This window comes from Mesoplodon densirostris, chromosome 5, assembly GCF_025265405.1.
Source record: "Mesoplodon densirostris isolate mMesDen1 chromosome 5, mMesDen1 primary haplotype, whole genome shotgun sequence".
In the NCBI taxonomy this organism is placed as follows: Eukaryota; Metazoa; Chordata; class Mammalia; order Artiodactyla; family Ziphiidae; genus Mesoplodon; species Mesoplodon densirostris.
Window position 1 is genome coordinate 83,390,481 of NC_082665.1, and position 24,686 is coordinate 83,415,166.

General features: G+C 39.4%; 1 protein-coding gene across 2 annotated transcripts; it reads left to right on the top strand.

The window, feature by feature from the left end:
- The first annotated feature begins 44 nt into the window (after positions 1-44).
- On the top strand, positions 45-24,385 carry MFSD1 (major facilitator superfamily domain containing 1). 2 transcript variants are annotated; one of them, XM_060099995.1, is made up of 16 exons: positions 45-313; positions 2,469-2,521; positions 3,452-3,564; positions 5,368-5,410; positions 5,727-5,794; positions 7,265-7,373; positions 12,195-12,297; positions 14,425-14,523; positions 15,264-15,375; positions 16,751-16,807; positions 17,150-17,306; positions 18,594-18,691; positions 19,305-19,417; positions 21,099-21,146; positions 22,446-22,503; positions 23,659-24,385. In XM_060099995.1, the coding sequence occupies exons 1-16, from the start codon at positions 142-144 to the stop codon at positions 23,660-23,662; spliced, it is 1,407 nt and encodes a 468-aa protein (XP_059955978.1). In that variant the 5' UTR covers positions 45-141; the 3' UTR covers positions 23,663-24,385. The 2 variants fall into 2 exon arrangements, with proteins under 2 accessions (XP_059955978.1, XP_059955980.1); XM_060099997.1 differs by lacking the exon at positions 23,659-24,385 and having other exon boundaries at positions 22,446-22,507.
- The last annotated feature ends 301 nt before the right edge of the window (positions 24,386-24,686 follow it).

Below are 24,686 nucleotides of genomic sequence, written 5' to 3' on the forward strand. Positions count from 1 at the left end.
CACGTGAGCGTAACCCTGCTTGACCTGCCGCGGCGTCACATGAGCAACTGCGGTCACGTGAGCACTGTTTTCGCTGGGCTCTGGCAGCGGCTTCCTCCCGGAGTTGCAGTCACTGTCCTTTCTCTGTCTCCCGTCGACCCGATGGAGGAGGAGGAAGAAGAAACGAGGGCGCTGCTGCCCGGCGGCCCCAACGAGGCCGGCAGAGGCGCCCCAGTTACACCCCCTGCCCCCGGGGCGCTGCCGGCCCTCTGCGACCCCAGTCGCCTGGCGCACCGGCTTTTGGTGCTGTTGCTGATGTGCTTCCTTGGTTTCGGTGAGCCGGCTGGCCTGGTGGGGTGGGGTTAATAATAAGGAATTCCCGACTTTCTCTCGGAGCTGCACTGAGCTCCTAGGTGCCACGCGGCCTCAGGGAAGCTTCTTGCTTCAGCTCCTGGGCTTCCCTTCTTTTCCTTTCGCGACCCCATCCAAGCCTGTGGACGTTGCTAGCTATTCAGCGTCCCGAAGGTGGGGGTCAGGGGACTGAGCTGGGCGAGTTTCGTCCCACTCCTTTGCTTCCAAGAAGTCTCAAAGGCTAGCAGCTTGGGCCCTGGGGCCACAGATACGAAGAAATTCCTAGATCGTCAAGGTTCCTCTCATGACACTTTCTTTTTATCCTTTTTTAAAAAAAATTTTTATTGGAGTGTAGTTGCTTTACAATGTTGTATTCGTTTCTGCCGTACAGAGAAGTGAATCAGTTATACGTATGCATATAGCCACTCTTTTTAAGATTTCCTTCCCATTTAGGTCACGACAGATCATTGAGTAGAGTTCCCTGTGCTATACAGTAGGTTCTCATTAGTTATCTCTTTTATTCATAGTACTGTATATGTGTCAATCCCAATCTCCCAGTTCGTCCCACTCCCCCCTTCCCACTTGGTAACCCTCTCATGACACTTTTTTCAGAAGGAATTCAGAAAGACTTAACTGGTCCCCTCCCCCCAAAGAAACCCCACACATACTTTAAAATTTTCGATTGAATAATTTGTTGGCAGTTATTTATATGTTTCTCGCCCTCTTTGGTAAAACGTATGAGTGTGTCTTGATAGCTTCAGTGAGTAGATGTGTTCTTGTACTCCCGCTCTGCCAATGTGAAGCAGTCATAACTGGATTGGACTTGCGGTGTTTGGTTTCAGTCATGAAATTTGATGACTCCGAAAGCAGTTTCTGGAGATAATTTTTAAAATACCTCCCTATTATATTCCAGCAACTAATTTATTCAGCAACATTCTGATGTCAATATCAGTTTGGTATGAAAGTAGTAATGTGTTTTTCGTGGGCTGGCTGGAATTGGTGGAATCAACAGATTTAGGAACATGATGGTGGATTACTTTATGCTACTGCTGGAATATATAAGTAGGCATGCAGGATGCTTTGGGCTTTACTTTCTTTGCTTCTCTTTTTGTTCCCCCTCTTCTCACTTTGTGGAAAGATGGTGCCCATTCATTAGATTTAAAGCCTGAGATTGGTATCCCTGACAGTGATTAAAGCAGGAATCATAAATTGCTGAGTTGAGGAACAAAAAACAAGAACACACGAAACACTTAAAATACCACGTACTTAAGCAATTTATTTTTAGTAAATTATGGTTACCTGGGTGGGTTTCAGAAGCCAGGGTCATACCTTTCTAATGACAGTTTTCTTTCTTTTGAACTGGTGGCTTCTAATGTATACTTCTAGACAGAGTTTGTGGAGAAATGGAGGCAGCGTTATCCTGTGCCTATAAGAAAATCTGTCGATTTTATTACTGTAAAAATAACTCTGAGTGCATGAATGTCCAACCTCTCTCCACTTCTCTTTCTTACCCTCCAAAAGACGTTATTATTATGTTTTAATTTAACCCTTTAGAATTCTTGTTTTATTTTTCTTCATTCCTGGCACTGTATTTGCTAACTTATTTGATCTTGGGTATGCTGTTTGTAGAATTAAGAGTTCTTGTTCTAAGAACAGGTTTAGTCAGAATAGTTAAACTCCATTCCTCTGCTCTCAAGATAAGTGGTGGCTTTAGGTAACACTACTAGGAAACTGCTGAGGATGTTTTTGAAATTTTTAGTGTATGTGCATTTTGGTAGCTTTAAGGAAAATACAGCTGTTTCATGAAGGTGCTAATAAAACAATAGACATACAAAACATGATGAAAGTAAGGTGGAAGAACAGTTAGTTGTTGATTAACTTCTTAATCCAGGTTCCCAGTATTGGCTGTGTATGCAGGCTCATAATTTGTAAATAACTTGGCATGTTTTCTGTGGATTATTTGGCTGCAATTTAGAGAATATTGGTGGACAAGGAAGTGGTCCAAAAAAGGTTCCAGTGTCAGTCTTCGAGCCCCTAGTATAGACATTTAAAAACAGCATTTGAGTAGTAATTGCAGCTTGAAACTTTTATATGAAAAGTATTATTACTTAAAAGAAAATTGCCTTTTCTTTTTCTAGGCAGCTATTTTTGCTATGATAATCCTGCTGCCCTTCAGACTCAGGTTAAACGGGTAAGTTGACTTTTCACCTTTGTCTCTTTTGTTGGCTCTGGAACAGGTATACTGTTGAGGCATCATCAGCTCTCAGGTTGCCCGGTCTGAAACATTGTCTAATGAATCCATTTTAACATCCATTGTCACCAAATTTGTGTGGGCAAGGAGTATTCTTGAGTTGGAATGAATGGCCACAAAAAATTCATTCATAGCACTTGTGACTTGATATCGTTTCACATCTTAGATAAGTCATTGCTGTTTCTACAGTATTGCCAGAAAGTATTTTGGCAGATTTTTGTTTGTATTTCTCTCATTGTGTAATCATTGGAATGACACATGATTTGGTAGGATAGCATTTTGCTTTCTTAAATATGTTTCTGTTGTTATTTCATTTTTAAAATGCGGCTACTGATTCCAGAGGATTGTCCATGTCAGTATCTTTAGTCTGGCTTTATAAAAATATATTTGATATTTACAGTTTCTTGTGTTTTTAGATAGTTTTTTTTTTCCTTTGTAAGTTTTTTCACCTTTGGATAGGAAGAAATACATAGATTGGCCCTTCACATTCTAGAATGAAAGGGAAGGAAGATAAGAATTAGTGGAGGGGAGGGAAGGGATAAGCTAAGATGGCCCTTTTTCATGTGGGCATAGAACTCCACAGCAGGTTGTACATGGGGAATAAAATGTAGAAGATACAGGCAGATGCAGACAGAAGGGGTCCCAGTAGTGGAAGAGCTGATTGATCCTGAACTCCATGAAGCCTCTGAAATGACTGCACACTCAGGAAGTCCCTCGGTGTGACCGTTTTTCTGGGGTAGCGGCCATAGCTGTCATGCACTTAGCAACTGCAAATGATTAAGAAACGCCTGCCCTTCCAGAAAGAATGTTTTGATTTGTTAGTTGCTAAACTTAACTGGAAAAAAATAGTTTTGTTTTCTTTCCGTATAGGATATGCAGGTGAATACCACGAAATTCATGCTGCTGTATGCCTGGTATTCTTGGCCCAATGTAGTTTTGTGTTTCTTTGGTGGCTTTTTGGTAGACCGCGTATTTGGAATACGGTAAGCTTGGGAAAAATCTGACTTACGGGTAAATACGATTATTAAGAAAACACAGAACTAGATTAAGTATTTCTAGAAAGAACTGAATAAACTTGTGTATCGACTGCGATAATCTGCATTAGTTTTTGTGTGTGTGTGATTTTTATATCTCCAGAATTTTTTAAAAAATAAATTGATTTATTTTTGGCTGCGTTGGGTCTTTGTTGCTGCGTGGCCTTTCTAGTTGTGGAGAGCGGGGGCTACTCTTCGTTGTGGTGTGTGGGCTTCTCATTGCGGTGGCTTCTCTTGTTGCTGAGCATGGTCTCTAGGCACGTGGGCTTCAGTAGTTGGGGCGCACGGGCTTAGTTGCTCCGCAGCATGTGGGATCTTCCCCGATCATGGGTGAAACCCACGTTCCCTGCATTCGCAGGCAGATTCTTAACCACTGCACCACCAGGGAAGCCCCTGGAATTGGTTCGAAACTTGGTTGGTATTTCAGTTAAGGTAGATGCTGCTCAGGGAATATGGTAGCTCAGTTATCTAAAGGTAAATTATGCCCTCACTTGGAATCAGCAAACCAAGGTCTGAATCCTTTTGCTGCCACTTGCTCAACTTCCTAGCTCTCTTGAGCTGTTCCTAGCTTCCTGATCTTCAGTCTCCTCACTGGTAAAATATAGATAGTAATTCCTGCCTTGCAAGGTGGTTATAAGGATTGAGAGAGATGGAAGGACAGTATGTGGCATGTAGTTAGTGTTTACCTCTCCCAACCCTAATGAGATTTTCTCTTTTGCCTTTCTTTAGGCATCAAACGTTTTGTGACCACTCCTCTTAGCTGAGGAAGGCATACATTATAAGCTCTGTCAATTTTCATCCTAATGATTGATTGTGTGTGTGCTCTTAGTGGAGCCTTTAGGAGGGTTGTAGTCTGGGAATATTTTCGGAAGGCAGAGGGCAAAATGACAAGGGGTTTTCCAACCATGTTTGGTGGAAAAGAATTGAAGAAACTGTAAGTGTTTAAATTTGGGGACTAACTTTTAAACATTTTGAAGAGTCTATAAAGGAGGACTTAAATTTAATTTGCTTGGTCTAAAGGGGTAGAGTAAGTTTGAAATTCAGGGAGCCAGATTCCACTTAGTATGATGGAAACTTTGCTTGATCAGGGTGACAGGTGGGGCTGTGAGTTGCCTTGGGACCACAGTGAGTTTTCCAGTGCTAGAGAACATTCAGGAGACTCTGGTATGACCATTTCGCAAGGATCTTTGGAGGGGTTTGAGTTTCAGAAGAATGGTTTACTCATAGGATCTTTAAGAACTCTCCTGATACTGGTATTTTACTACTCTAGGGAAACATTAATGAGCTATTCAGAGTGTGGGATACTAGAGTAGGCAGATTTATAAGTGTGTTAGCATGGTTGCTGTTTTTCCTTTTAAAGATAGTTTTTAGTTATTTTAATTTTAGTTAAAATTACTTAATCTAGAATTAATCTAGAATTAATCTAATTAATCTAGAATTCCCTGGAGTCAATCCTAAACTCAATAAAAATTTTATAAGAATGTCCATTTTTAAATGGGAACCCTGGGAACTTCTCGAAGATTATTTAATAAGCTGTTAAGATATGATAATGGCTTAAACAAGCGTATGCCATCACTAAAGCCTCTGGAATCTCCTTGGAAGTCAAGACTTCTGTAGGTCACCATGCAGCCTAGGAAGGCTGCTGACTTCAGAGGCTGACCCCTTTCTCTGGAGGGAATGCAGAGGGGTCAGAGAAACCCAGGAAGGACTCGGTGATATACTCTTCCTTCATTCTCTCTCTTTCTCTAACAGATGGGGCACCATTATTTTTAGTTGCTTTGTTTGCGTTGGACAGGTAAGAAAAGACAAAATGTTCATTGAATCATTGTGACAGTGACTCTTGAATTCTTGTCTCATTCCACCAGCAAAGACGTGTTTAGTGAATGCCTGACTTAATTAAGCAGGGCTCACAAATGCCCGTGTAACATAATGCATAGTAATGCATTTTAAGCCTTGAGACAGATGAACCTTGATACTTTAATTTCACAGACTTACTAAGAAGGAATATTAAAATCATTGTAGAGGTTGTGTTTCATCATAAGTCACTTATTTCTCTTAGATTCCTTGAATTTACTTTTTCTTTGATCTTACATTATATTCTACATTAACAGGTTATTTTTGCTCTGGGTGGAATATTTCGTGCTTTTTGGCTGATGGAATTTGGAAGGTTTGTGTTTGGGTAAGTTATGCATGATTTCACTTATCCCAATATATTACTGTTTTAGTGTTCATCTGTCAATTTATTAAAGATTTACAAAAAAATATATTATTGTATCTTCTGGAGAATTACTTCAAATCCTTGAAATCTAGCTATATTTGTAAGATTGTTCAATGGTTGTCTTAATTTTCCCATAAACAACAATTTTGAGGGGTCATAGTTAACTCTGTGTAGGGTTTGAATATTAAATAGTTCTCCAGAAATGATATTTTTCTTAAGTGTTTTGCTTTTCTGTAGTATTGAAGACTGTGATTTAAACCTCATTTAGAAAAGCATAGACCATCATTTTCTAGGTTGGTGATTAATGGACATCTTGCTGCTTCTTAGCGGGTATGTGTAGGTCCTTTTAAACCGTGTTGAAGAGGCTTGAAGGAGTAAATTACCAGAAGACTAACTGCTCTTAATGAATTTCAGTGTCTATTCAGTAAGCCCATTCTGAGTTCAGCCTTGTGCTTCCTGCCCAGAGGGATGCAGATGACATAACTTACTCATGCTTTTTACAGGTACCAGGGACATGTAGACATAGGTGACACCCCCCCAAAAGTGCTCTAAGTGAGAAAGAAGGGAAAAAAAAGTATATAAACATATGAAAGGGATTCAGTGTGGTCAGAAATGGCCTTGTGGATGAAGTGAGCCTTGACATCAGTATAGGATTTGGATTAGTAGAAGAGGGGAAATATTTTTGGACGAGGACAGTGATAAGGAGGACTCAGTGTTAGGATGCAGGGGAGAGGAAGCTCCTATATAAAGGTCAATGTGTAGAACTTACAGAAGGAAAATTAAAATCCGGGAAGTAGGAGAATGTCAAATATGGAAGATACTGTCCTGAAAAGTGTGAATTTTTGTGTTTTCACAAGTACGGACCGCTCTCCCCACATGAACACTTTATATAGCATAGATGGTGATGTGGTAGCTCAAACTCCTTTTATTGCTGGTCGTGGTTGTCATTGCAGTATATTAAATTACCCACACTTAGCAGTATAAAACAACCCTTACACTGTGGGATTTGCGGGTCAGGAATTTGGACAGGGTACAGCGTGCACAGTGTGTCTGTGCACCTGATGTCTGGAGCCTGAGCTGGGATGACTTGGAGGCTGGCACTGCTGGCTGGAGCACCTAAACAGGCCCTCTCTTAGCTTTCTCATAGTGTGGCGAACTCAGGGTAGTTGGACTTCTTACAAGGTGGCTCAGGGTTCTAAGTGTGAATGTTTGAATGGAAAGGCAGCTCTCACCTTTTATAACCCAGCCTTGGGATCACACAAGCCTGCCTCCACCACATTCTACTGGTTGAAGCAGTCACAAGCCCACTTAGATTCAGGGGAGGGGACACAGACCCCACCTCTTGATGGGAGGGGTGTCAAAATTTTACACCTGCTGCTTTGCCAACTGGGGTATTCTTTAAAAACTGTGACTTTTCTTTCCTTATTTTAGGATTGGTGGGGAGTCCTTAGCAGTTGCCCAGAATACATACGCTGTGAGTTGGTTTAAAGGCAAAGAATTAAACTTGGTGTTTGGACTCCAGCTTAGCATGGCTAGAATTGTAAGTATGACACAGATAATGAAGCCAAATGGGAAGCAAAAGATTGAATGTTGTAGTTATCTCTTAAAGATTACAGGATGAAATGTGTTTGTGTATAAGTTAGGTATTGATTTTTTATATATTTTTCTAGACCATAGTATACCATTTACCTGACTTTTTAAAAAAATATTTATTTATTTATTTTTGCTGTGTTGGGTCTTCGTTTCTGTGCAAGGGCTTTCTCTAGTTGTGGCAAGCGGGGGCCACTCTTCATCGCGGTGCGCGGGCCTCTCACTCTCAACGGCCTCTGTTGTTGTGGAGCACAGGCTCCAGACGCGCAGGCTCAGTAGTTGTGGCTCACGGGCCTAGTTGCTCCGCGGCATGTGGGATCTTCCCAGACCAGGGCTCGAACCCGTGTCCCTTGCATTGGCAGGCAGATTCTCAACCACTGCGCCACCAGGGAAGCCCCCATTTACCTGACTTTAATTAAGGCATTTCTAACCTTATTTCACTTAGGAAACAGTCTAAAATGGCTAATTGAGCATTTGTTAGTTCAGAGAACCTGAGCATTGGGATGGATCATACAGATTTTGTTGTCTAATTTCTTTACCCATTTTCGGCGTTCCTGCAATGAAAGTCTTTACATATGGTCATCCAGGTTCTGCTTGCACATTTCTAGTGATTAGAAGCTCGCTGTGTGATGGGACAGCTCATCTACTACAATTAACTCTGTGAAGCTCAATCTCCCATAGAGATGAGATCTGCTTGTACAAGTAGCTTTTAGTGATTGTTCTGACTTTTGCCCTCTAGTGAGTGTTTATTTTCTCTGCTGTGCAGCAGCACTTTGCTTATGAAGACAACTCTGAAGGTCTTGGTCAGACATGCTCATTTCCTGTGCTTGTCTAAGCCACGTGACATGGGTTTCAGCTCCCTGACTGTGGTGCTCCCGCCTCTCTGGACTTCATCACAGGTGGTCAGTACTCCTCAGCAGCATTTGGAACCTGGAAGTGATCGGGTGTTTCATGATAGGGGATCTGGCAGAGGGTACCCAGGGGAACAACATTATGCTATTATAAATGCAACCTGGAAGGTGTTTTGGCCATCCCAAACCCCATTAGGTTTTTTCCTTCATGAACTCCCGTGAATAGAGGTTTTTAAAAAGATCCTTGCCATTAAAAATCAAGGTTTTAAAGACTGTAAATGGCATGAAAATGCTTGGAACATAGTCTTGAGGGAAGAAATCCAATACAAAAATATCCAGTACAAATGAACTATTTTTAATGTAATATTTCATCTTATGAAATATATAACACATACATATGTCATACATATATAACATTTATATATTTTTGTACATGCAGGCTCTTTCTAATTTTCCAGTATTATAAATAGAGCTGTTGTGCAACACTCCAAAACTTGTCTGCATCTCTGATTATTTCCTGAGGCTAGGTTGCTAGGAATGGAATTATCACTGAGTCAGAGGGTTTGTTAGGGTTTCTTAGGACTGTTGAGACATATTTCCGCTTTTTCCTCTCAGAGATGTTTACATCTCCATCTGTGAGATATGAGAGGATCCTTTTTATTGTAGCTTTGATAATACTTTAAAAAAGTCATTTTATCAATTTGATAGGAAACACCTAAACATTATTTTAATTTGTAATTCTTTGATAACTAGTGTGGTTTTCCACATTTTCTAAATTTTATCCACAAGGACATTCCTGGTACTTCCTTATGTATCTTGTGCAAGTCAAGACACGTCTGTGGCAGCTGGTGGATCTCATCGTCTAATAACTTCTGAAAGAAGGAAATAGGGGCAGTTGAGCAAGACTCATTCTCAGTGACGCCATTGTGGTTACTAGTGATCTTCATGTTCTTTTCTGTGTGGTCACAAACTAGTTATAATCCATTCAGCTGAGTCCCGAGGAGCCCTAAGTTTCTAGAAAGGAATCTCAGGGGCTTCTAGGATGCAGGGTGGAGGTTACGGGAATGGTGGGGGGACCTGAGGAGGAGGTGGAGGGAGCCAGATCTCAGGCAGCCACCTCTCCGTCACCCAGGGTGGCTCGGCTCTGATCTGGTTGGTGTATTGAGGGTCCTTGTGAGATGCACGCAGGAGATCAAAGGACTCCATTACAGAGTTCTTGGGGTAGATGGAGGTTCAGTCTTTTTTGTGCTTCTCTTGGCCCTGCACATACTCAGAATGATCATAGAGGTTTCGGCTTTACCTCGCCGTGATTTTTTTGTTGGCTGAGCTGTGAGTTTGTCTGATTTTAGACCCTTGGAGTGTTATCATTCAGGCAGTGGACTTTTCACTTTTCTTATTATTCCTGTCTTAGCTGGAGGTTGGAAGTCCAGCACTCTTTTGATTTTCCTCTGTAATTTGTTACTTTTAAAAACTCCTTATTTCAACAAATATTTATTGAGTACTTGCTAAGCCAGGTCATGTTAGACATTTTAGAATTAAAGGGTTATTAAGACAATATGTGTTTGAGGGGCTTGTATTTTTGCTGATTTTGAGGAACGTTTCCAGTAGGTCTCCATTTATACCTTATTCAGATGAGCATCTGAATAATGCCACTGACTAACATTTTGTGAGAAATAGCCATGAGCGATTTACTGCTGTATTTGCTGTGGGAATATGGTTGAGGACATGTTCATTTCTCACTCTTCTTATCAGTAGCGTTTAGCACAGTTGACACTCCCCTTTCTTTGATTTCTTCTCTTGGGTTCTAGGACTCCACAGTCTCATAATTTTCCTCTTGCCCTTCTATCTGCTCCTTCTACCTCTTTTGCTGGTTCCACCTCAGTCTTCTCAACCTGTAAATGTGGGTTTGGTCATTGGACACCCTCTCATTTCTTTTGACACTCACTTCCTTGGTAATCTTACCTAGTTTTGAAGTTTTAAATAGTGTGTCTTTGCTCCTGAAGTTATATTGTCCAGGCCTTTCCCCTGAATTCCACACCCGTATGTGCAGCTTCCTCCTTGATGTTTCCACTTGGATGTCTAGTAGGCGTATCAAACTCAACACAGCCAAAGCCCAGCTCTTAATGTTTCACCTACTGTCCTCCAAACCAGCTCATGCTGAAGTTTTCTCATCTTCAGTTATGAGCAACTCTGTTCTTCCAGGTGCTCAGGCAAAAACTTTGATGTCACCCTGAACCACTCCTTATCCCCATCCCTAACCCCACACTCTCCACGTATTTTCCATTGGCAAATCCTGTTAGCTCTACCACCAGAGTATGTCCGTATTCTGACCACTTCCCACTGTGCCCACTGCCAGTCTCCCCAGTCCAAGACCTATCGTTTCTGTTCTGCATTATTGCAGCCACCCCCAGCCGATGTCCTTGCTACTGCACCGTCCTCACTTACAGTCTGCTTTGGATATAGCAGCCAGAGTGAGTCTCTTAAAACGTAAGGGAGGGCCTCCCTGGTGGCGCAAGTGGTTGAGAGTCCGCCTGCCGATGCAGGGGATACGGGTTCGTGCCCCGGTCTGGGAGGATCCCATATGCCGCGGAGCGGCTGGGCCCGTGAGCCATGGCCGCTGAGCCTGCGCGTCCGGAGCCTGCGCGTCCGGAGCCTGTGCTCCGCAACGGGGGAGGCCACAACAGTGAGAGGCCCGCATACCGCAAAAAAAAAAAAAAAAAAAAAAAAAAAAAACGTAAGGGATTGCGCCACTGCTCTGCTCAGAACCCTAATGGCTTCCCATCTCACGCAGAGTAAAAGCCAGAAGTTCTTATTACCAATAGCTCGCCTTCCCACCAGTTCCTCTCTGGGGACCTCGTCTCATCCTCTCCCTTCTTCATTGACACTGTTCTAGTCTCTACACTCCTTGCCTTGAGCACGCCGGGCAGCCTCCCTCTCGGGGCCTGTGCACTGGCTATTCCTTCTGCCTGGAGTGCTGTGCTGTTCTTCCGGGTAGCCTCCCAGCTTCCTTCAAGTTCTTAACCCAGAGTCACATTCTCAGCAAGGTCTCTACCCTTTTTTATCCTCCTTCTATGCTTTATTTTTTTTTTAATTTTTTTTTTTTGCGGTACGCAGGTCTCTCAAACTTGTGGCCTCTCCCGCTGCAGAGCACAGGCTCCGGACACGCAGGCTCAGCGGCCATGGCTCACGGGCCCAGCCGCTCCGCGGCATGTGGGATCTTCCCGAACCAGGGCACGAACCCGTGTCCCCTGCATCAGCAGGTGGACTCTCAACCACTGCGCCACCAGGGAAGCCCCTATGCTTTATTTTTTTTCCTTATTTTTTAGAAGCACTCATTGCTGTTTCATATACTGTATATTTTACCTTTTCTACCCCACTAAAATAGGGTTGCTCGCTATGAGAGCTGGAAAATTTTCTGTTTTGTTCTTTATTTTATTCCCAGTAACTAGAAGAGTGACAGGCATGTAATCAGGGTTCAATAACTGCTAAATGAAAGAATAAATGAATGGAAGTAGTACTATTACTGTCTTCTAAAGGACAATCAGAGGATGAATTTCTTTTTTTCAGATATCAGGGTCAGGAAAAGCTGTGCTTTTTATGAGCCAAAGTTTATTTTTGTCTTGGGTACCCTGTGAATTTTATAACTTGTGTTTCATTTTTGTTTAGGCTGCTAGGAAGATCTAGATGTACTGTGCTGTTTTGAATGCTAGCATTTTCTATAAATTGGCATTTTTGTGTGGTAATCTTATCTGTGGCTTTATCCTAGGTTGTTAGCTCTTTCCTTGCAGTGTTTTTTTAAAAAATTATCTGTTGTTTAATCTGAACCCTGTTATACCTATTTCTCTAAGCTAACTGACATCCTTTTTTTCTGAGCAGATAGAAATGAAAATTATGTTGATTTTTTTTCCCTTCTCTTTCAGGGAAGTACAGTAAACATGAACCTCATGGGATGGCTCTATTCTAAGGTTGAAGCTTCGTTGGGTTCTGCTGGTCACACAACCCTTGGGGTCACACTTATGATCGGTTAGTGAATCCTGAAGTCCCACCTTTTATCTGTCCTGAAAGCTTGTCATAGGAAATGGTGTGACAGAGAGGAAAGAACACGGGAATTGGGCTTAGACCACTTGGTTATAGTTTTGCCTGTACAGTTCACTAGTTCTTGGGCCTAATTAGACACAGTGAACATAGTGGCAATCATTCATCCCATTTGTGTTTTTATTTCCACATTCTTAAAATAATGATCTTGTACTGCCATGTGTGCTTCAGTTTTGTTTTTTTTTTTTAAATAAGGATAGATTTTAAAAAATATTTATTTATTTTATTTTTGGCCACATCGGGTCTTAGTTGTGGTACGTGGGCTTCTCTCTAGTTGTGGTGGGCTCCAGAGCGTGCAAGCTCAGTAGTTGCGGCACATGGGCTCTCTAGTCATGGCACGTGTGTTCCAGAGTGCGTGGGCTCTTTAGTTGTGATGCACGGGCTCAGTAGTTGCTGCACATGGGCTTAGTTGCCCTGCCAGGGATTGAACCTGTGTCCCTTGCATTGGAAAGTGGATTCTTAACCACTGGACCACCAGGGAGGTCGCTGTGCTTTGGTTTTGTTGTGATGAGCAAATGAGAGTGTATGTGAGAGCTCTGAAAACAGTCAGGGAGGTTGTACCTCTAAGATGTTCATTAATAGTCTGTAGCAGAAGGGAGAATTGTTTCCTTTTGATCAAATTCATTTCATGTGCTTATGGAGCTTAGATTTTATAGAAGTCAGAGGTGATAGGATGTGATGGGAAACCCACCAAGTTGGGAGCCGGGAGTCTAGGTTCTGGTCCTGGCTCATTTTGGACAGGAAGTTAACCTCTGTGTCTCAGTTTTCTTCTCTGTAAAATTGTGGGTGTTGGACTAAAACTGTATAGGCTCCTTCTGACCCTAAGTTCTGTTGGCTAAAGCTGGGTTCTGCTGGTTGCTGGGTGGGTCACTGAGAAGCGGATGATGCTCTCTGGATTTACCACCTGTGCTTCTTCTCTGAGCAGTGAATTTGTCTAACTGAGCCCCACAGGATGTGGAGAGCTGCTTGCGGAGCCCTAGGGAGACCTGTGGGTGCTGGGTTGAAGGTTCTGTGCCGTCTTTTATTCCTTGTATTCCTTGGTACAGGCTGGTAAAGGGAGGACAGTGAGAGGTAATCCTAGATGGGCAACTTGTGTGTAGAGACCCCTTCTTTCTCCCCCTCCCTATTAAATCCTTTGCCACTTATAACCTCTTTCTTACTTTCAGATTCTCTTCAGTATTCCTTCCAGTTCTCTCCACAGTGGAGAATTTGAGAATTTTAGAGAATTTCAGAGCCAGAAAAGATCTGTGCCATCAGATCAAAGCCTCTGATTTTACATTTGGGAAAATTGAAGCCCAGAGAGGTTAAATTCCTTGCCCAAGATCAATCAGCTTGTTACTGCCAGAAGCAGAACCCACGTCTACCGACTCTTTGCAGTTTTTCATATTATGTCATATTATGTCAGCCAATTAAAGATTTCATTTACTTTACTAAGCTTCTTTTTATTAAAAATTTTGAGAAGTGTACACTTTATTCACTGTTTATCCTGATTCACTTTAATGATATGAGGTCAGCATTAGTGAGTAATGCTGGATACCTGAAGGAGAGTGAGTGGGCTGTGCTGTGGGAGGATTGGGGCCCTTGGGGCTGCCACAGGGTAGGAGCAAGAGTTAGACTTGGGAAGGAATCAGAGGGAACATGAAATGATCACAGAATCAGACTTTGCTTTTACGGTTTGTTCCCCCTGGCATCCATCAATAATTGGTGCTTAGACTGAATTAAGAAATTAGGACTAATTTGCTAGCTGGTCATCAGCTTTCTTCAGTCTATATTCTGATTATAAGACTAGACTAGTTTGTTCTAGTCTTTCCCCTCTAATCTCCAACCTTCTACCGGGAAATCATATACAATAGTAATAGCGACTGCTGTTCGTTGAGTGCTTCCCAATGCACTTCCTTTCCTTCTGTCCTGATTTAGTAATTGTAGGCTTTTCATATATGTGTCTAGATGCCATCCCTTTAAGTTGCTAAGTATTTTGCTGTTAATGTAATGTGCTACCTTTCAGGAACCTTCATTTTGGTTCTCTTTTAAAAATCTCTTTTTTTTTTATTATAGGGGGTATAACATGTATTCTTTCACTAGTCTGTGCCTTGGCCCTTGCTTACTTGGATCAGAGAGCAGAACGAATCCTTCATAAAGAACAAGGAAAAACAGGTTAGTCTAAATGCAAGAAAAAGTTAGGCTTTTAGGAATTATGGCCTTTTTGAGATAATTTACAATGAGGTAAATTCCTAATGTAGTGTTGTAAACCCAGTGAGGCTTAATACATGTTTAGTAAATCTTTTTTTTCCACTTAAAATTTTTTTTTAATTTTATATGAGCGTATAGTTTATTTAAATCTTTTTTTTTTTTTTTTTTCTTTTTGCGGTATGTGGGCCTCTCACTGTTGTGGCCTCTCCCGTTGCGGAGCACAGGCTCCGGACGCGCAGGCCCAGCGGCCACGGCTCACGGGCCCAGCCGCTCCGCGGCATGTGGGATCCCCCCAGACCGGGGCACGAACCCGTATCCCCTGCATCGGCAGGCGGACTCTCAACCACTGCACCACCAGGGAGGCCCTAAATCTTTTATTTCAAAATCTATTTCCACTTGTCTAAATTTTTGGATACTTTTTTTTTTCCCCTTAAGGGTTTTGGCAGAATTTACATTCTTGATTGTACTTTGTATATTTGCAAAGTGATGAGCGTTTCTGGAAGAGAGAAAGAAGGTAGATACTAATCTTAGATTTTGCATTTTCTGTTGTCTTTTTAGGTTATCCGAGAAACTATGTTCTAGTGATTTACTGAGAAAAGTATTTTTTAACTGAATTGCAAAGGTTGATCACATGATAAAAGAAAAATAATCTTGACTTAGAAATGCAAAATTACACTGACAGCATCCTCCCTTTCTTCTGTAAGGTGAAGTTATCAAGTTAACTGATGTGAAGGACTTCTCCTTCCCCCTGTGGCTCATATTTATCATCTGTGTCGGCTATTATGTTGCTGTGTTCCCTTTCATTGGACTTGGGAAGTGAGTATTCTCTAGCATTCCCTTTTTTTTTTTTTTTTTGCGGTACGCGGGCCTCTCACTGTTGTGGCCTCTCCCGTTGCGGAGCACAGGCTCTGGACATGCAGGCTCAGCGGCCATGGCTCACGGGACCAGCCGCCCCGCAACATGTGGGATCCTCCCGGACCGGGGCACGAACCCGTGTCCCCTGCATCGGCAGGTGGACTCTCAACCACTGCGCCACCAGGGAAGCCCCAAGCATTCCGTTTTTGTTGGCTAAATTATGATGAGAATTCATTCACATAAATGTAATTTTTTAAGGTATAAATTTTGCTTCTCTGTTATGGTTTATATTTTCACAGGAATTGTTTTACATCCTGGGACACAACTGATTTTCTTAGCTTAAGGTTTAGTGTTGGTTTAATACTTGATTTAGGTTTTTGAAGAAATACCTAAAACAGTTTTTTTTTTTTTTTTTTTTTTGCGGTATGCGGGCCTCTCACTGTTGTGGCCTCCCCCGTTGCGGAGCACAGGCTCCGGACGCGCAGGCTCCGGACGCGCAGGCTCAGCGGCCATGGCTCACGGGCCCAGCCGCTCCGCGGCATATGGGATCCTCCCAGACCGGGGCACAAACCCGTATCCCCTGCATCGGCAGGCGGACTCTCAACCACTTGCGCCACCAGGGAGGCCCTAAAACAGTTTTTGATACATAATATTGATTTACTTTAATGCTTGGTTTTGGATTTGTATTCTTTTTTATTTCCTCTTTATTTGTTAGGAAGCCTCTTATTAAGAATGGAGACAGTGCACTAGCTCATAGTGACAGGGCATATCTCCATTTGTTAGGACTGCATTTCTGCCAGACTCAAATTCAAGGTTTAAATCAAATTCTTCTTTGCTTTATCTTCTACCTTCTCTCCATTTTCATGGGCAGCTACTTAAACAGAGCAGTGTGTGAGTGTGAGCGTGTTTGTTGAGATGCATCTTCGTAAGTATAACCTTTAAATTCAGGCTGTCATTTTACAGTTTGAGACAAGAACCTTATGCATTATTTAACAAAGAACCTGTCCAGTATTGCTTTTAAGGAAAAGAAGCCATCTTAATTCCTTGTAGTAATGCATTTGGGTTTCTGAAAATCTGTATGTATTGTTTGCTGTACACATAAAAGAGGAAAAAATAGGTATCGATATATTTTATTTAGTTGGTGAAGTACTTACGTAAATACTAAACCTTTAGCCAGTTGCTTGAAGATGGATATCAAATAAGGTGGGAAAACTGTATAAAGAAAGGAAAGTTGACTAAACTTATTTTTATTCAGTTTTATTTTGCCTTTATTTTTAAAAAACAGAAGAGTTCTTTCTAAAGTGTCTGTTTTTTTTCCTCTCTCTTTTTATTTTAGAGTTTTCTTTATAGAGAAATTTGGATTTTCCTCCCAGGCAGCGAGTGCTATTAACAGGTATTCCATTAATTCTGTAAGTGCTTACTGTGTGCTTAGTGTGGGTCTTTAATTATAACCCGATGTTATAAGAGACAGAAAAGACGTATGTGAACTAACATCTACAGTGTGAAACAAAGTCTGTCTTGGGTCTTGATCCTGAATGGCCATCTTTGCATTAAGGGAAAACCACTGTTTATATCTTTATATTTCTATTTACTGCTGACCATTTTAGAAGGATGTTAAATTAAATGAGCTAGGGTTTGCTTTACCTAATCATTTTAGGATTTAGGACTTTCTGGATTTTTAATTTTTTTTTCCTGTGATATATTTTATTAAATATCTTTTATATTTTCTGGACAGTATTGTATATGTAATATCAGCTCCCATGTCCCCAATATTTGGGCTTCTGGTGGATAAAACAGGAAGGAACATCATCTGGGTTCTGTGTGCAGTGGTGACCACTCTTGCTTCCCACGTGATGCTGGCCTTCACTCTGTGGAACCCTTGGATTGCTATGGTAAAGTCGCTGCGAACACCTGGGGGGCTCAGGGCTTCAGGGAGGACTCTGTACAGCACGTATCAGAAGCCAGCGCTCAGCTCTTCTGATAGTATTGCTTGTGACAGTGGGAAAAACAATGACAGTTTCCGTTTCTACAGAATAGCTATTTTTAAAGTATATAAATATTAATCATTAATGCGTAAGATGTTTTTGATTTCATTTGGCCTATATAATAGTACCCTCAATGCTGCTATAGAATTTGAAATAAAATAGTCTTATAAAAGCCAAAAGCTTATTAGTTCCGTTTATTTTTCAGTACTTCATTAAAAGAAGTCATTCCATCATAGGTGGCAAAAACATCTGTCAACCCAGTATCCATGATTTTGCGTTCTTTTGTCTTTGACTCTTAGTAGGTCAAAAAGTAATAATGAATTCATCAAGTTTTTGTAATTGTTCTTCAGAATGTCATTTTTAAGACCACAGGCCAAAGTGCTGGCATTTCTTACCTGTTAATAAAAGAATATTTTGAACATATATATTTGTGCACTTCGTTAGAATTCTCTAGGACAGATTCCTAGAAGTAGAAATGCTAGAGCAGAGGCTTTGCACAGTTAACATTTTGATAGATACTGTGAAACCTCTCCTCTAATAACTTTCTACCCATTTATAGCTTTACCAATAATACATGAATGTGTTTGTTTTTTAGTATCCTTGCCACTGTTAGACGTTGGCATTATTTTAATTGTTGCCAATCTGATAAATGATCTTATTTTAACTTAAATCATAAGGTTTCTTCTTTAATTGAAGAAAAAGTTAGCATTAGGTGATGTTTATCAAACAGTGGTTGTTGTTGGTCCTCTGCTTGGCTCTCCAGTTGGGTGGTGATGACCCAGAAGTAAGATAATGGACTGTTGGCATGATGTTACCTTGATTGCTTAATTTGTAATTCTTAATGAATACTGGGAAATTAGCTTGCCTGAAACATTGGTAATGACTTTTTGCAAATTGGCTTTATTTTCTTGTTTGGTCTTTGACTACACCCTGGGCCCAGCCAGTTATGTATTCATATAATATAAAATGGTTAAGACAGTGTTGAGTGTATCTTGTCCCTAGGGGGATACTGTTAGAGAGGCTCAAGACCATTTTGTGTTGAATATGAGTTTTTAGCCTAATTATTTTGCAACACAATTTACATGGATATTCATATATTAGTTATTATGTCACTCTTGCTAATCTGCATCAAAAGAAAATCACCTTTTGGTAAATATAAGACTTCTTTACTCTTTTCCGTATTGCTTTCTATAGTGTCTCCTGGGACTCTCCTACTCATTGCTTGCCTGTGCATTGTGGCCAATGGTGGCGTTTGTAGTTCCCGAACATCAACTGGGAACTGCATATGGCTTGTAAGTGTTTGCACTGTGGATCATATAATGTCTTTCTCTGCTGTGTCAATTTAATTATCTTATAAAACTCCAGGTCTCCTGAATCTAGTCATCTTCAGGCTTTTGGGACAGCTCTGAACCTGGAAATAACCAGAAAATCAGTTAATCTATTTGTATTATTATTGTGGCAAAAAAAATGCTCCAAGCCTCCAGCCAGAGAGCTGGAGATAAGCTACCCCATGAGAGGTCATTGCTGACGTGACCATCCCACCGCCCGTTTATCTGAGGGCTTCTCAGTGAGAAGTTGAGTTCCAATCTCTAGCACAAAAGGCCGAACAGGGAAACCACATCTCTGGTTGGTATTCACTTAGCCCTTGGATCCATTCAGCAGGAAGGTGTTGAGTTCAGACTGTACTTGCTAAGGCAAACTCCCTTGCCTTTGAGCCTAAAGTTTAGTAGTGGAAACAGTCATAGGATTAGAGAAACAAATCTAATCAGGTCATTCCTGGTTGAAAACCCTCTTAACACTAATAGTATGTGGTTTAAAGATACTAATATTTATAGTGAATTGGTACTCTGTGTGTGAAGACTTTAGAACTGAAATGTTTTTTTTTTTTAATTTCTTAAATTGTAGCATGCAGTCCATTCAGAATCTTGGGTTGGCAGTCATTTCCATCATTGCTGGCATGATATTGGATACTTGGGGATATCTGTTTTTAGAAGTTTTCTTCATTGCCTGTGTTTCTTGTAAGTGCGCCACCTGGCAACATTTAGTTTCTTTTAATATGCAGCAGAATGTTCTCATTTATACTTTTAGGTTTTTGTTGTTATTGTTCTTTTTTCCCCTTTTTTAAACCAAATCCCTAAGATGTATCATTCAGATTTGCCTAATTCTTAGCCTGTGCATCAGTTTCTCAGCTGATGACTTTTTAGTTTTCTGAAGATTCACAGGAATTTTTCAGGAGATTCCTGTTCTTAAAGGCAGCAATGGAATCTGCTCTATATTCTGTTTTAAATATTTATTTTTTTAATGGTAAATGTCATGTTATGTATTTTTAATTATAATGGAAAAAAGAATGTAGTATGGATACATGTTACAATATCAGTGAACATTAAAAACATCCTTAGTGAAAAAAGCCATACAGAACAGGCCACCCAGATCGCATACTCATCTTGTCTGTTTTATAAATATTTATGGTTGTTAAAAAACACTTTCCTCTTTAGAGTGGAACCATTTGAAGGGTCCTGAGTATGTCCCTGGTGTGAATGTGTGGACATTAGTGTGGCTTAGGTGTGAGCACTCATTGTTTATTCATTAGCCTATTTTGAATTGTTTTTATTCTTAGTCCTGTTATTTAATTTTTACCTGTAATGATTCATTGGTTAAAAATAGGAAGCATTAGGAAACTGCTGAAAACTACAAAAATAAATCAGTATTTTTTCACTGTGATCGCCTTACACATCAGTTGTGTTCATCTGAAAAAAAATGTTCACATAGCATATCACATGTCTTCTATACTTTGATAAATTGTGTTTAAAATGGCAAGCCTGAGTAATGATTTTATCTGACTTCATTTTCATTTACAGGAATAAAGACTGTCTATACTTGAGGTGTGGTATTTGCAGATGACTGCTTATGAATAATAGCCTGAATGCATTTTATTATCTCATAGTTTTAGAAATTAGCACATCAATTTTTAAAAATATATTCTTAAATAGTGGGCCATATACGAATTCATAGTACTAGGTTGTGAAAGTGTTTTTGTCTATTTTTATGCTGCAACGTGTGGTTTAATCTCAGTCAACGGTTCCTTATAAATTTGGTTCTCAAACCAAACACCACTCCATTTAAGAAGGTTTTTGTTGACGTATTAAAGTAAGTTAAGTGTGTGCCACACTTGTTAAAGTGAAAAACCAAGTACCTGACTTTCTGAGGCCTTTACTGGTCTGGGTTTCTGGGAGTTTAATGACCACATTTTAATATTTGGTTAATTTGTAAAATGAACATGGTGTTTTCAGACCTAAAACCCCCAAAAGATTACTTCTATTTGGCTCTCTGTAAAAACATAAACAGTCTAGCAGCTGGCAGGGTTTTGGGAAAGTGCTGAGAACTACCAGCATTACAAAGGGAGAGGAAAGAGAAATGATGGGTGGGTGGGTTGGCCCCTTCTCCTGGGGGCAGGGGGGTCTCAGTTTCTCTTTTTCTGTCCCTGCCATCCCTGGGCTCAGGTTTTAAAAATATATTTCTCATGGAGAAAATGGTGTGTAACTTAGGGCTTTTTGGAAAATAATGTGAAGAGTGTTTTCATTTTTAAATGCTAGTTAATAAAGATTTGATTTTCTAAGCTTTACTTTGTAATTATGATTACATAGGAATCATTGGGAAAAAGTACATGTTTTTAAGGACCTATGTTTTTTTCATTTCCAGTCTCACTTTTATCTGTGGTCTTACTCTACTTGGTGAATCGTGCCCAAGGTAAGTAGAAGTTCAGGTATTTTCTTCTTAAACTACAGTGGATCATCTTATTTTTTTTAATTTAATTTAATTTAATTTATTTTATTTTTGGCTGCATTGGGTCTTTGCTGCTGCATTCAGGCTTTCTGTAGTTGTGGTGAGTGGGGGCTACTCTTTGTTGTGGTGTGGGCTTCTCATTGTGGTGGCTTCTCTTGTTGTGGGGCATGGACTCTAGGCATGTGGGCTTCAGTAGTTGCAGCACACAGGCTCAGTAGTTGTGGCTCGCGGGCTCTAGAGTGCAGACTCAGTAGTTGTGGCACACGGGCTCTAGAGTGCAGACTCAGTAGTTGTGGCACATGGGCGTAGTTGCTCCGTGGCATGTGAGATCTTCCCGGAACAAGGCTCAAACCCGTGTCCCCTGCATTGGCAGGCAGATTCTTAATGACTGCACCACCAGGGAAGCCCACAGTGGATCATCTTTTGGGGCTCCTGGATTGTCTCCATACAGGAGAGGCTTTATTTCATGTAATAACATTCTGTTCATAGTGATGAAACACATTTTACTTCATAGCATATAATTATGTATTTTGGACCTTCCCATTTGTTAAAATCATTGTCATGTTCTTTCTGGCCAGTTCAATTTAAGTTTTGTAATATAAAATTTTAGATGTTCTTTTTATATTAGCAGAAGGTCATATTAGTATGACTTCTAAAGAAGTAACCTAAAGCCCTTCCTATATTATTGTCTTATATTTTTAAAAAATGAGAAGTAAACATATGTATAGCTGCAATTTGCATTTTAAGGTTGAAAGTGTTTAATATAGAATGAGAAATTATAGATTTTTTTCGTTTGCTAATATCTACTACATTTATTTTTGCTTTTTTTGTTATTTATAAGATTTTGATATTACCTTTATTAATTTTTCTAAACTGGCTTGCCTCTAAGGGTTGTCATGTATTTAGATGAATACATATGCTGTTTAAATAATTTTAGGTCATTTACTTTAATGCCTCTTAATTTTCCCTATTATTGAATACTGATACAGTGTCCCAAAGAACAAAACCTCGAGCAATACATAAGTCCAAATTTTTTAAAAAAATGCTAACATTAAGGAATGATTATTTGTATCATATAATGATTCTTAAAAAACATTTTTTCCCCCTTGGGAAGTTTCCAGGAGATAAACTATTTCTTTCTCACCTTCCATAGCCTCTTCTGTTACTTAAAGGCATTTGTATGTGTGTGTGTACGCATGTGCATGTTTGAATTTTACTTACGATAGTTGTGTTGAAAAGATTCTATGCTTATTTCTATTTTAGGTGGGAACCTAAATTATTCTGCAAGACAAAGGGAAGAAATAAAACTTTCTCATGCAGAGTAAGTATTGAAAGAAAGAAAATTTGTCTTTATTATGAAAATCTTAAAACAGTAGCATTTTATTTCAAGATATTGGGTTTAGACATTTAAGAAATTAATCTTTTTCTTAAATTTTAAGAGCTAACAATTATCTCTGGAACTACTGTAACATAATTTTTCTTTGTGTTAGAAAAATTTTAAAGGGTGGATATCAAAGGTTAAAATGAAGGAGATAAAGAACAAATTGGGCTTTAACTTGCCTTCTGAGAGGAGAGAGAGAGAGACCTGCAGTATTTGTAATTTATTGGAGGAAAGGTCTTTGTCCTGACTTCCTGTGCTGGGCTCACCCTTCCATTCTTTCTCGTATTTTCTTTTTCTTAACTGGTTGAGATAATCTTTTATTTTCTCCTGGTACTAACATGCCATTATGTGTTCTCTGACTCACTTGGAACAGATTAAAGTATATAGTGTGGGGTTTAAGTTAAATTAATTTTTTCCATGAGTGCATGCTAAAGCATAGTAGTGATTCTATATCTTGTTGTTATTTCTAGTTTTTTAAACATTGTATTTTTTATGATTTAAAAAATTTATTTGTAAATATATACCACCTGACTGTAAGTTTTATGAATTTTGAGTAGGTTAAAATCTGGTAGAACAAGGCTGTGTTTTCTGGGGCTTGATTCTTGGCCATCTCAAATTCCCTTTTCACATAGTAATTCTACTATAAACAAATGTTGTTAAAATCATGTTTAAGGAGGATTTTTGAAGTCAGAGATACTCAACATGCCATGTGTTAAGTAAACAAAAGGTAAAAATGCAAATATAATATCCCAATTTTATTCAAGAAAAAGTAGGCATATGTATTTCTTAAATCCATTACTTATATATAATAGAAAAAATGCTGAAGGAAAAATCCCCAATATTAACAATTCCATTTGAATGGTAGGGTTAGAAGAGTTTATTTTTTTCTTGGCGTTTCTGTATTTTCCAAATTTTCTAAGTTGATCCTCTATTACTTTTAAGATCAAGAGGAGTGAAAAGATTATCCAGAAAAATGTGTAACTTAATATTTGGCACTGCATGTTTTATAGTGGTTATGTTTTTCATTTTATAATAATGGGGTTTCTTGGTTTTTTTCCTCCCTTTTTTGATAATGTATTGCATCGTATTTTGCAGGTGAGAAGTTTAAATGACTGTGTCATGAGAATGGGCTGCACACATCATTGGTTTGAAAACCTCCAATTTTTTTTCTTTTAATTTAGAGTTTAGTCATTAGGAAAAATAATGGTCTGGAGAATTATTATATTTATATTTTGAATATATCTATTTTAAAATATAACTGTGAGGACTATTTTAGCCTGTGTCTTCTGTATTGCTGAAGAATTCTGCTTTGGAATAGGCTCATCAATGATGAAGTTTAGAAAATTGCATCTGGTACATGCAGGTGATTTTGAGTAAGGACAGTAAATAATGGAAATCTTTGGATCTTGTATTGAGATAATTTTCACAAAGTGTATCTTAGGGATATGGCCTTTAATCTTAAAGCAAAAAAAAAAAGCTTTTGAGGGATTAGAAAGGATATTTTATATAGAATAAACAATGGCATTTTAATAGGCATTCCCTTTTGTAATAGGGAATATTTGAAAGATATTTTTAGGAAGTCTCACTTCCACAAATAGCAGATTGTGTTCTGCTGTCTTTAGTTACCAGAGGTTGCTGAGCAGTGACCCTTTTGAGCTTCTTTATTTCTCTGTTACTGAGGACCCTAATCCCTTAGGGACATAATTTTGTGGTACAAACTTTCTGTATGGTTTTTCTTATAGTCCAATTAATTACTAAAAATGCCCTGTAAATTATGATAATTGCATATCTACAAGGATAAATAAAAACACTGCAAAAGGAATACTTGATGTCTTTTAACTTTTTATTTAAAAAAATATTAAAACACTGATTTTAACTCTTATTTATGTGGAAAATTATATCTATAAGAAAATCTAAGTTGGAATAAAGAAAATTTGGCTAATTACCATCATTGAAAGATTATGGGAGTAGTTTTTTTCTCCAGACTAGGACCTTGAGTAACATTTATGTTTTTTGCATTAAATAAAATATGGATATGAAATTTTTCTGACAAACTTAAACACTTTTCAGTTGACTTAGTCTTGTCATATTACATATTAAAGTCAAGGGATTTATGTGTTTTA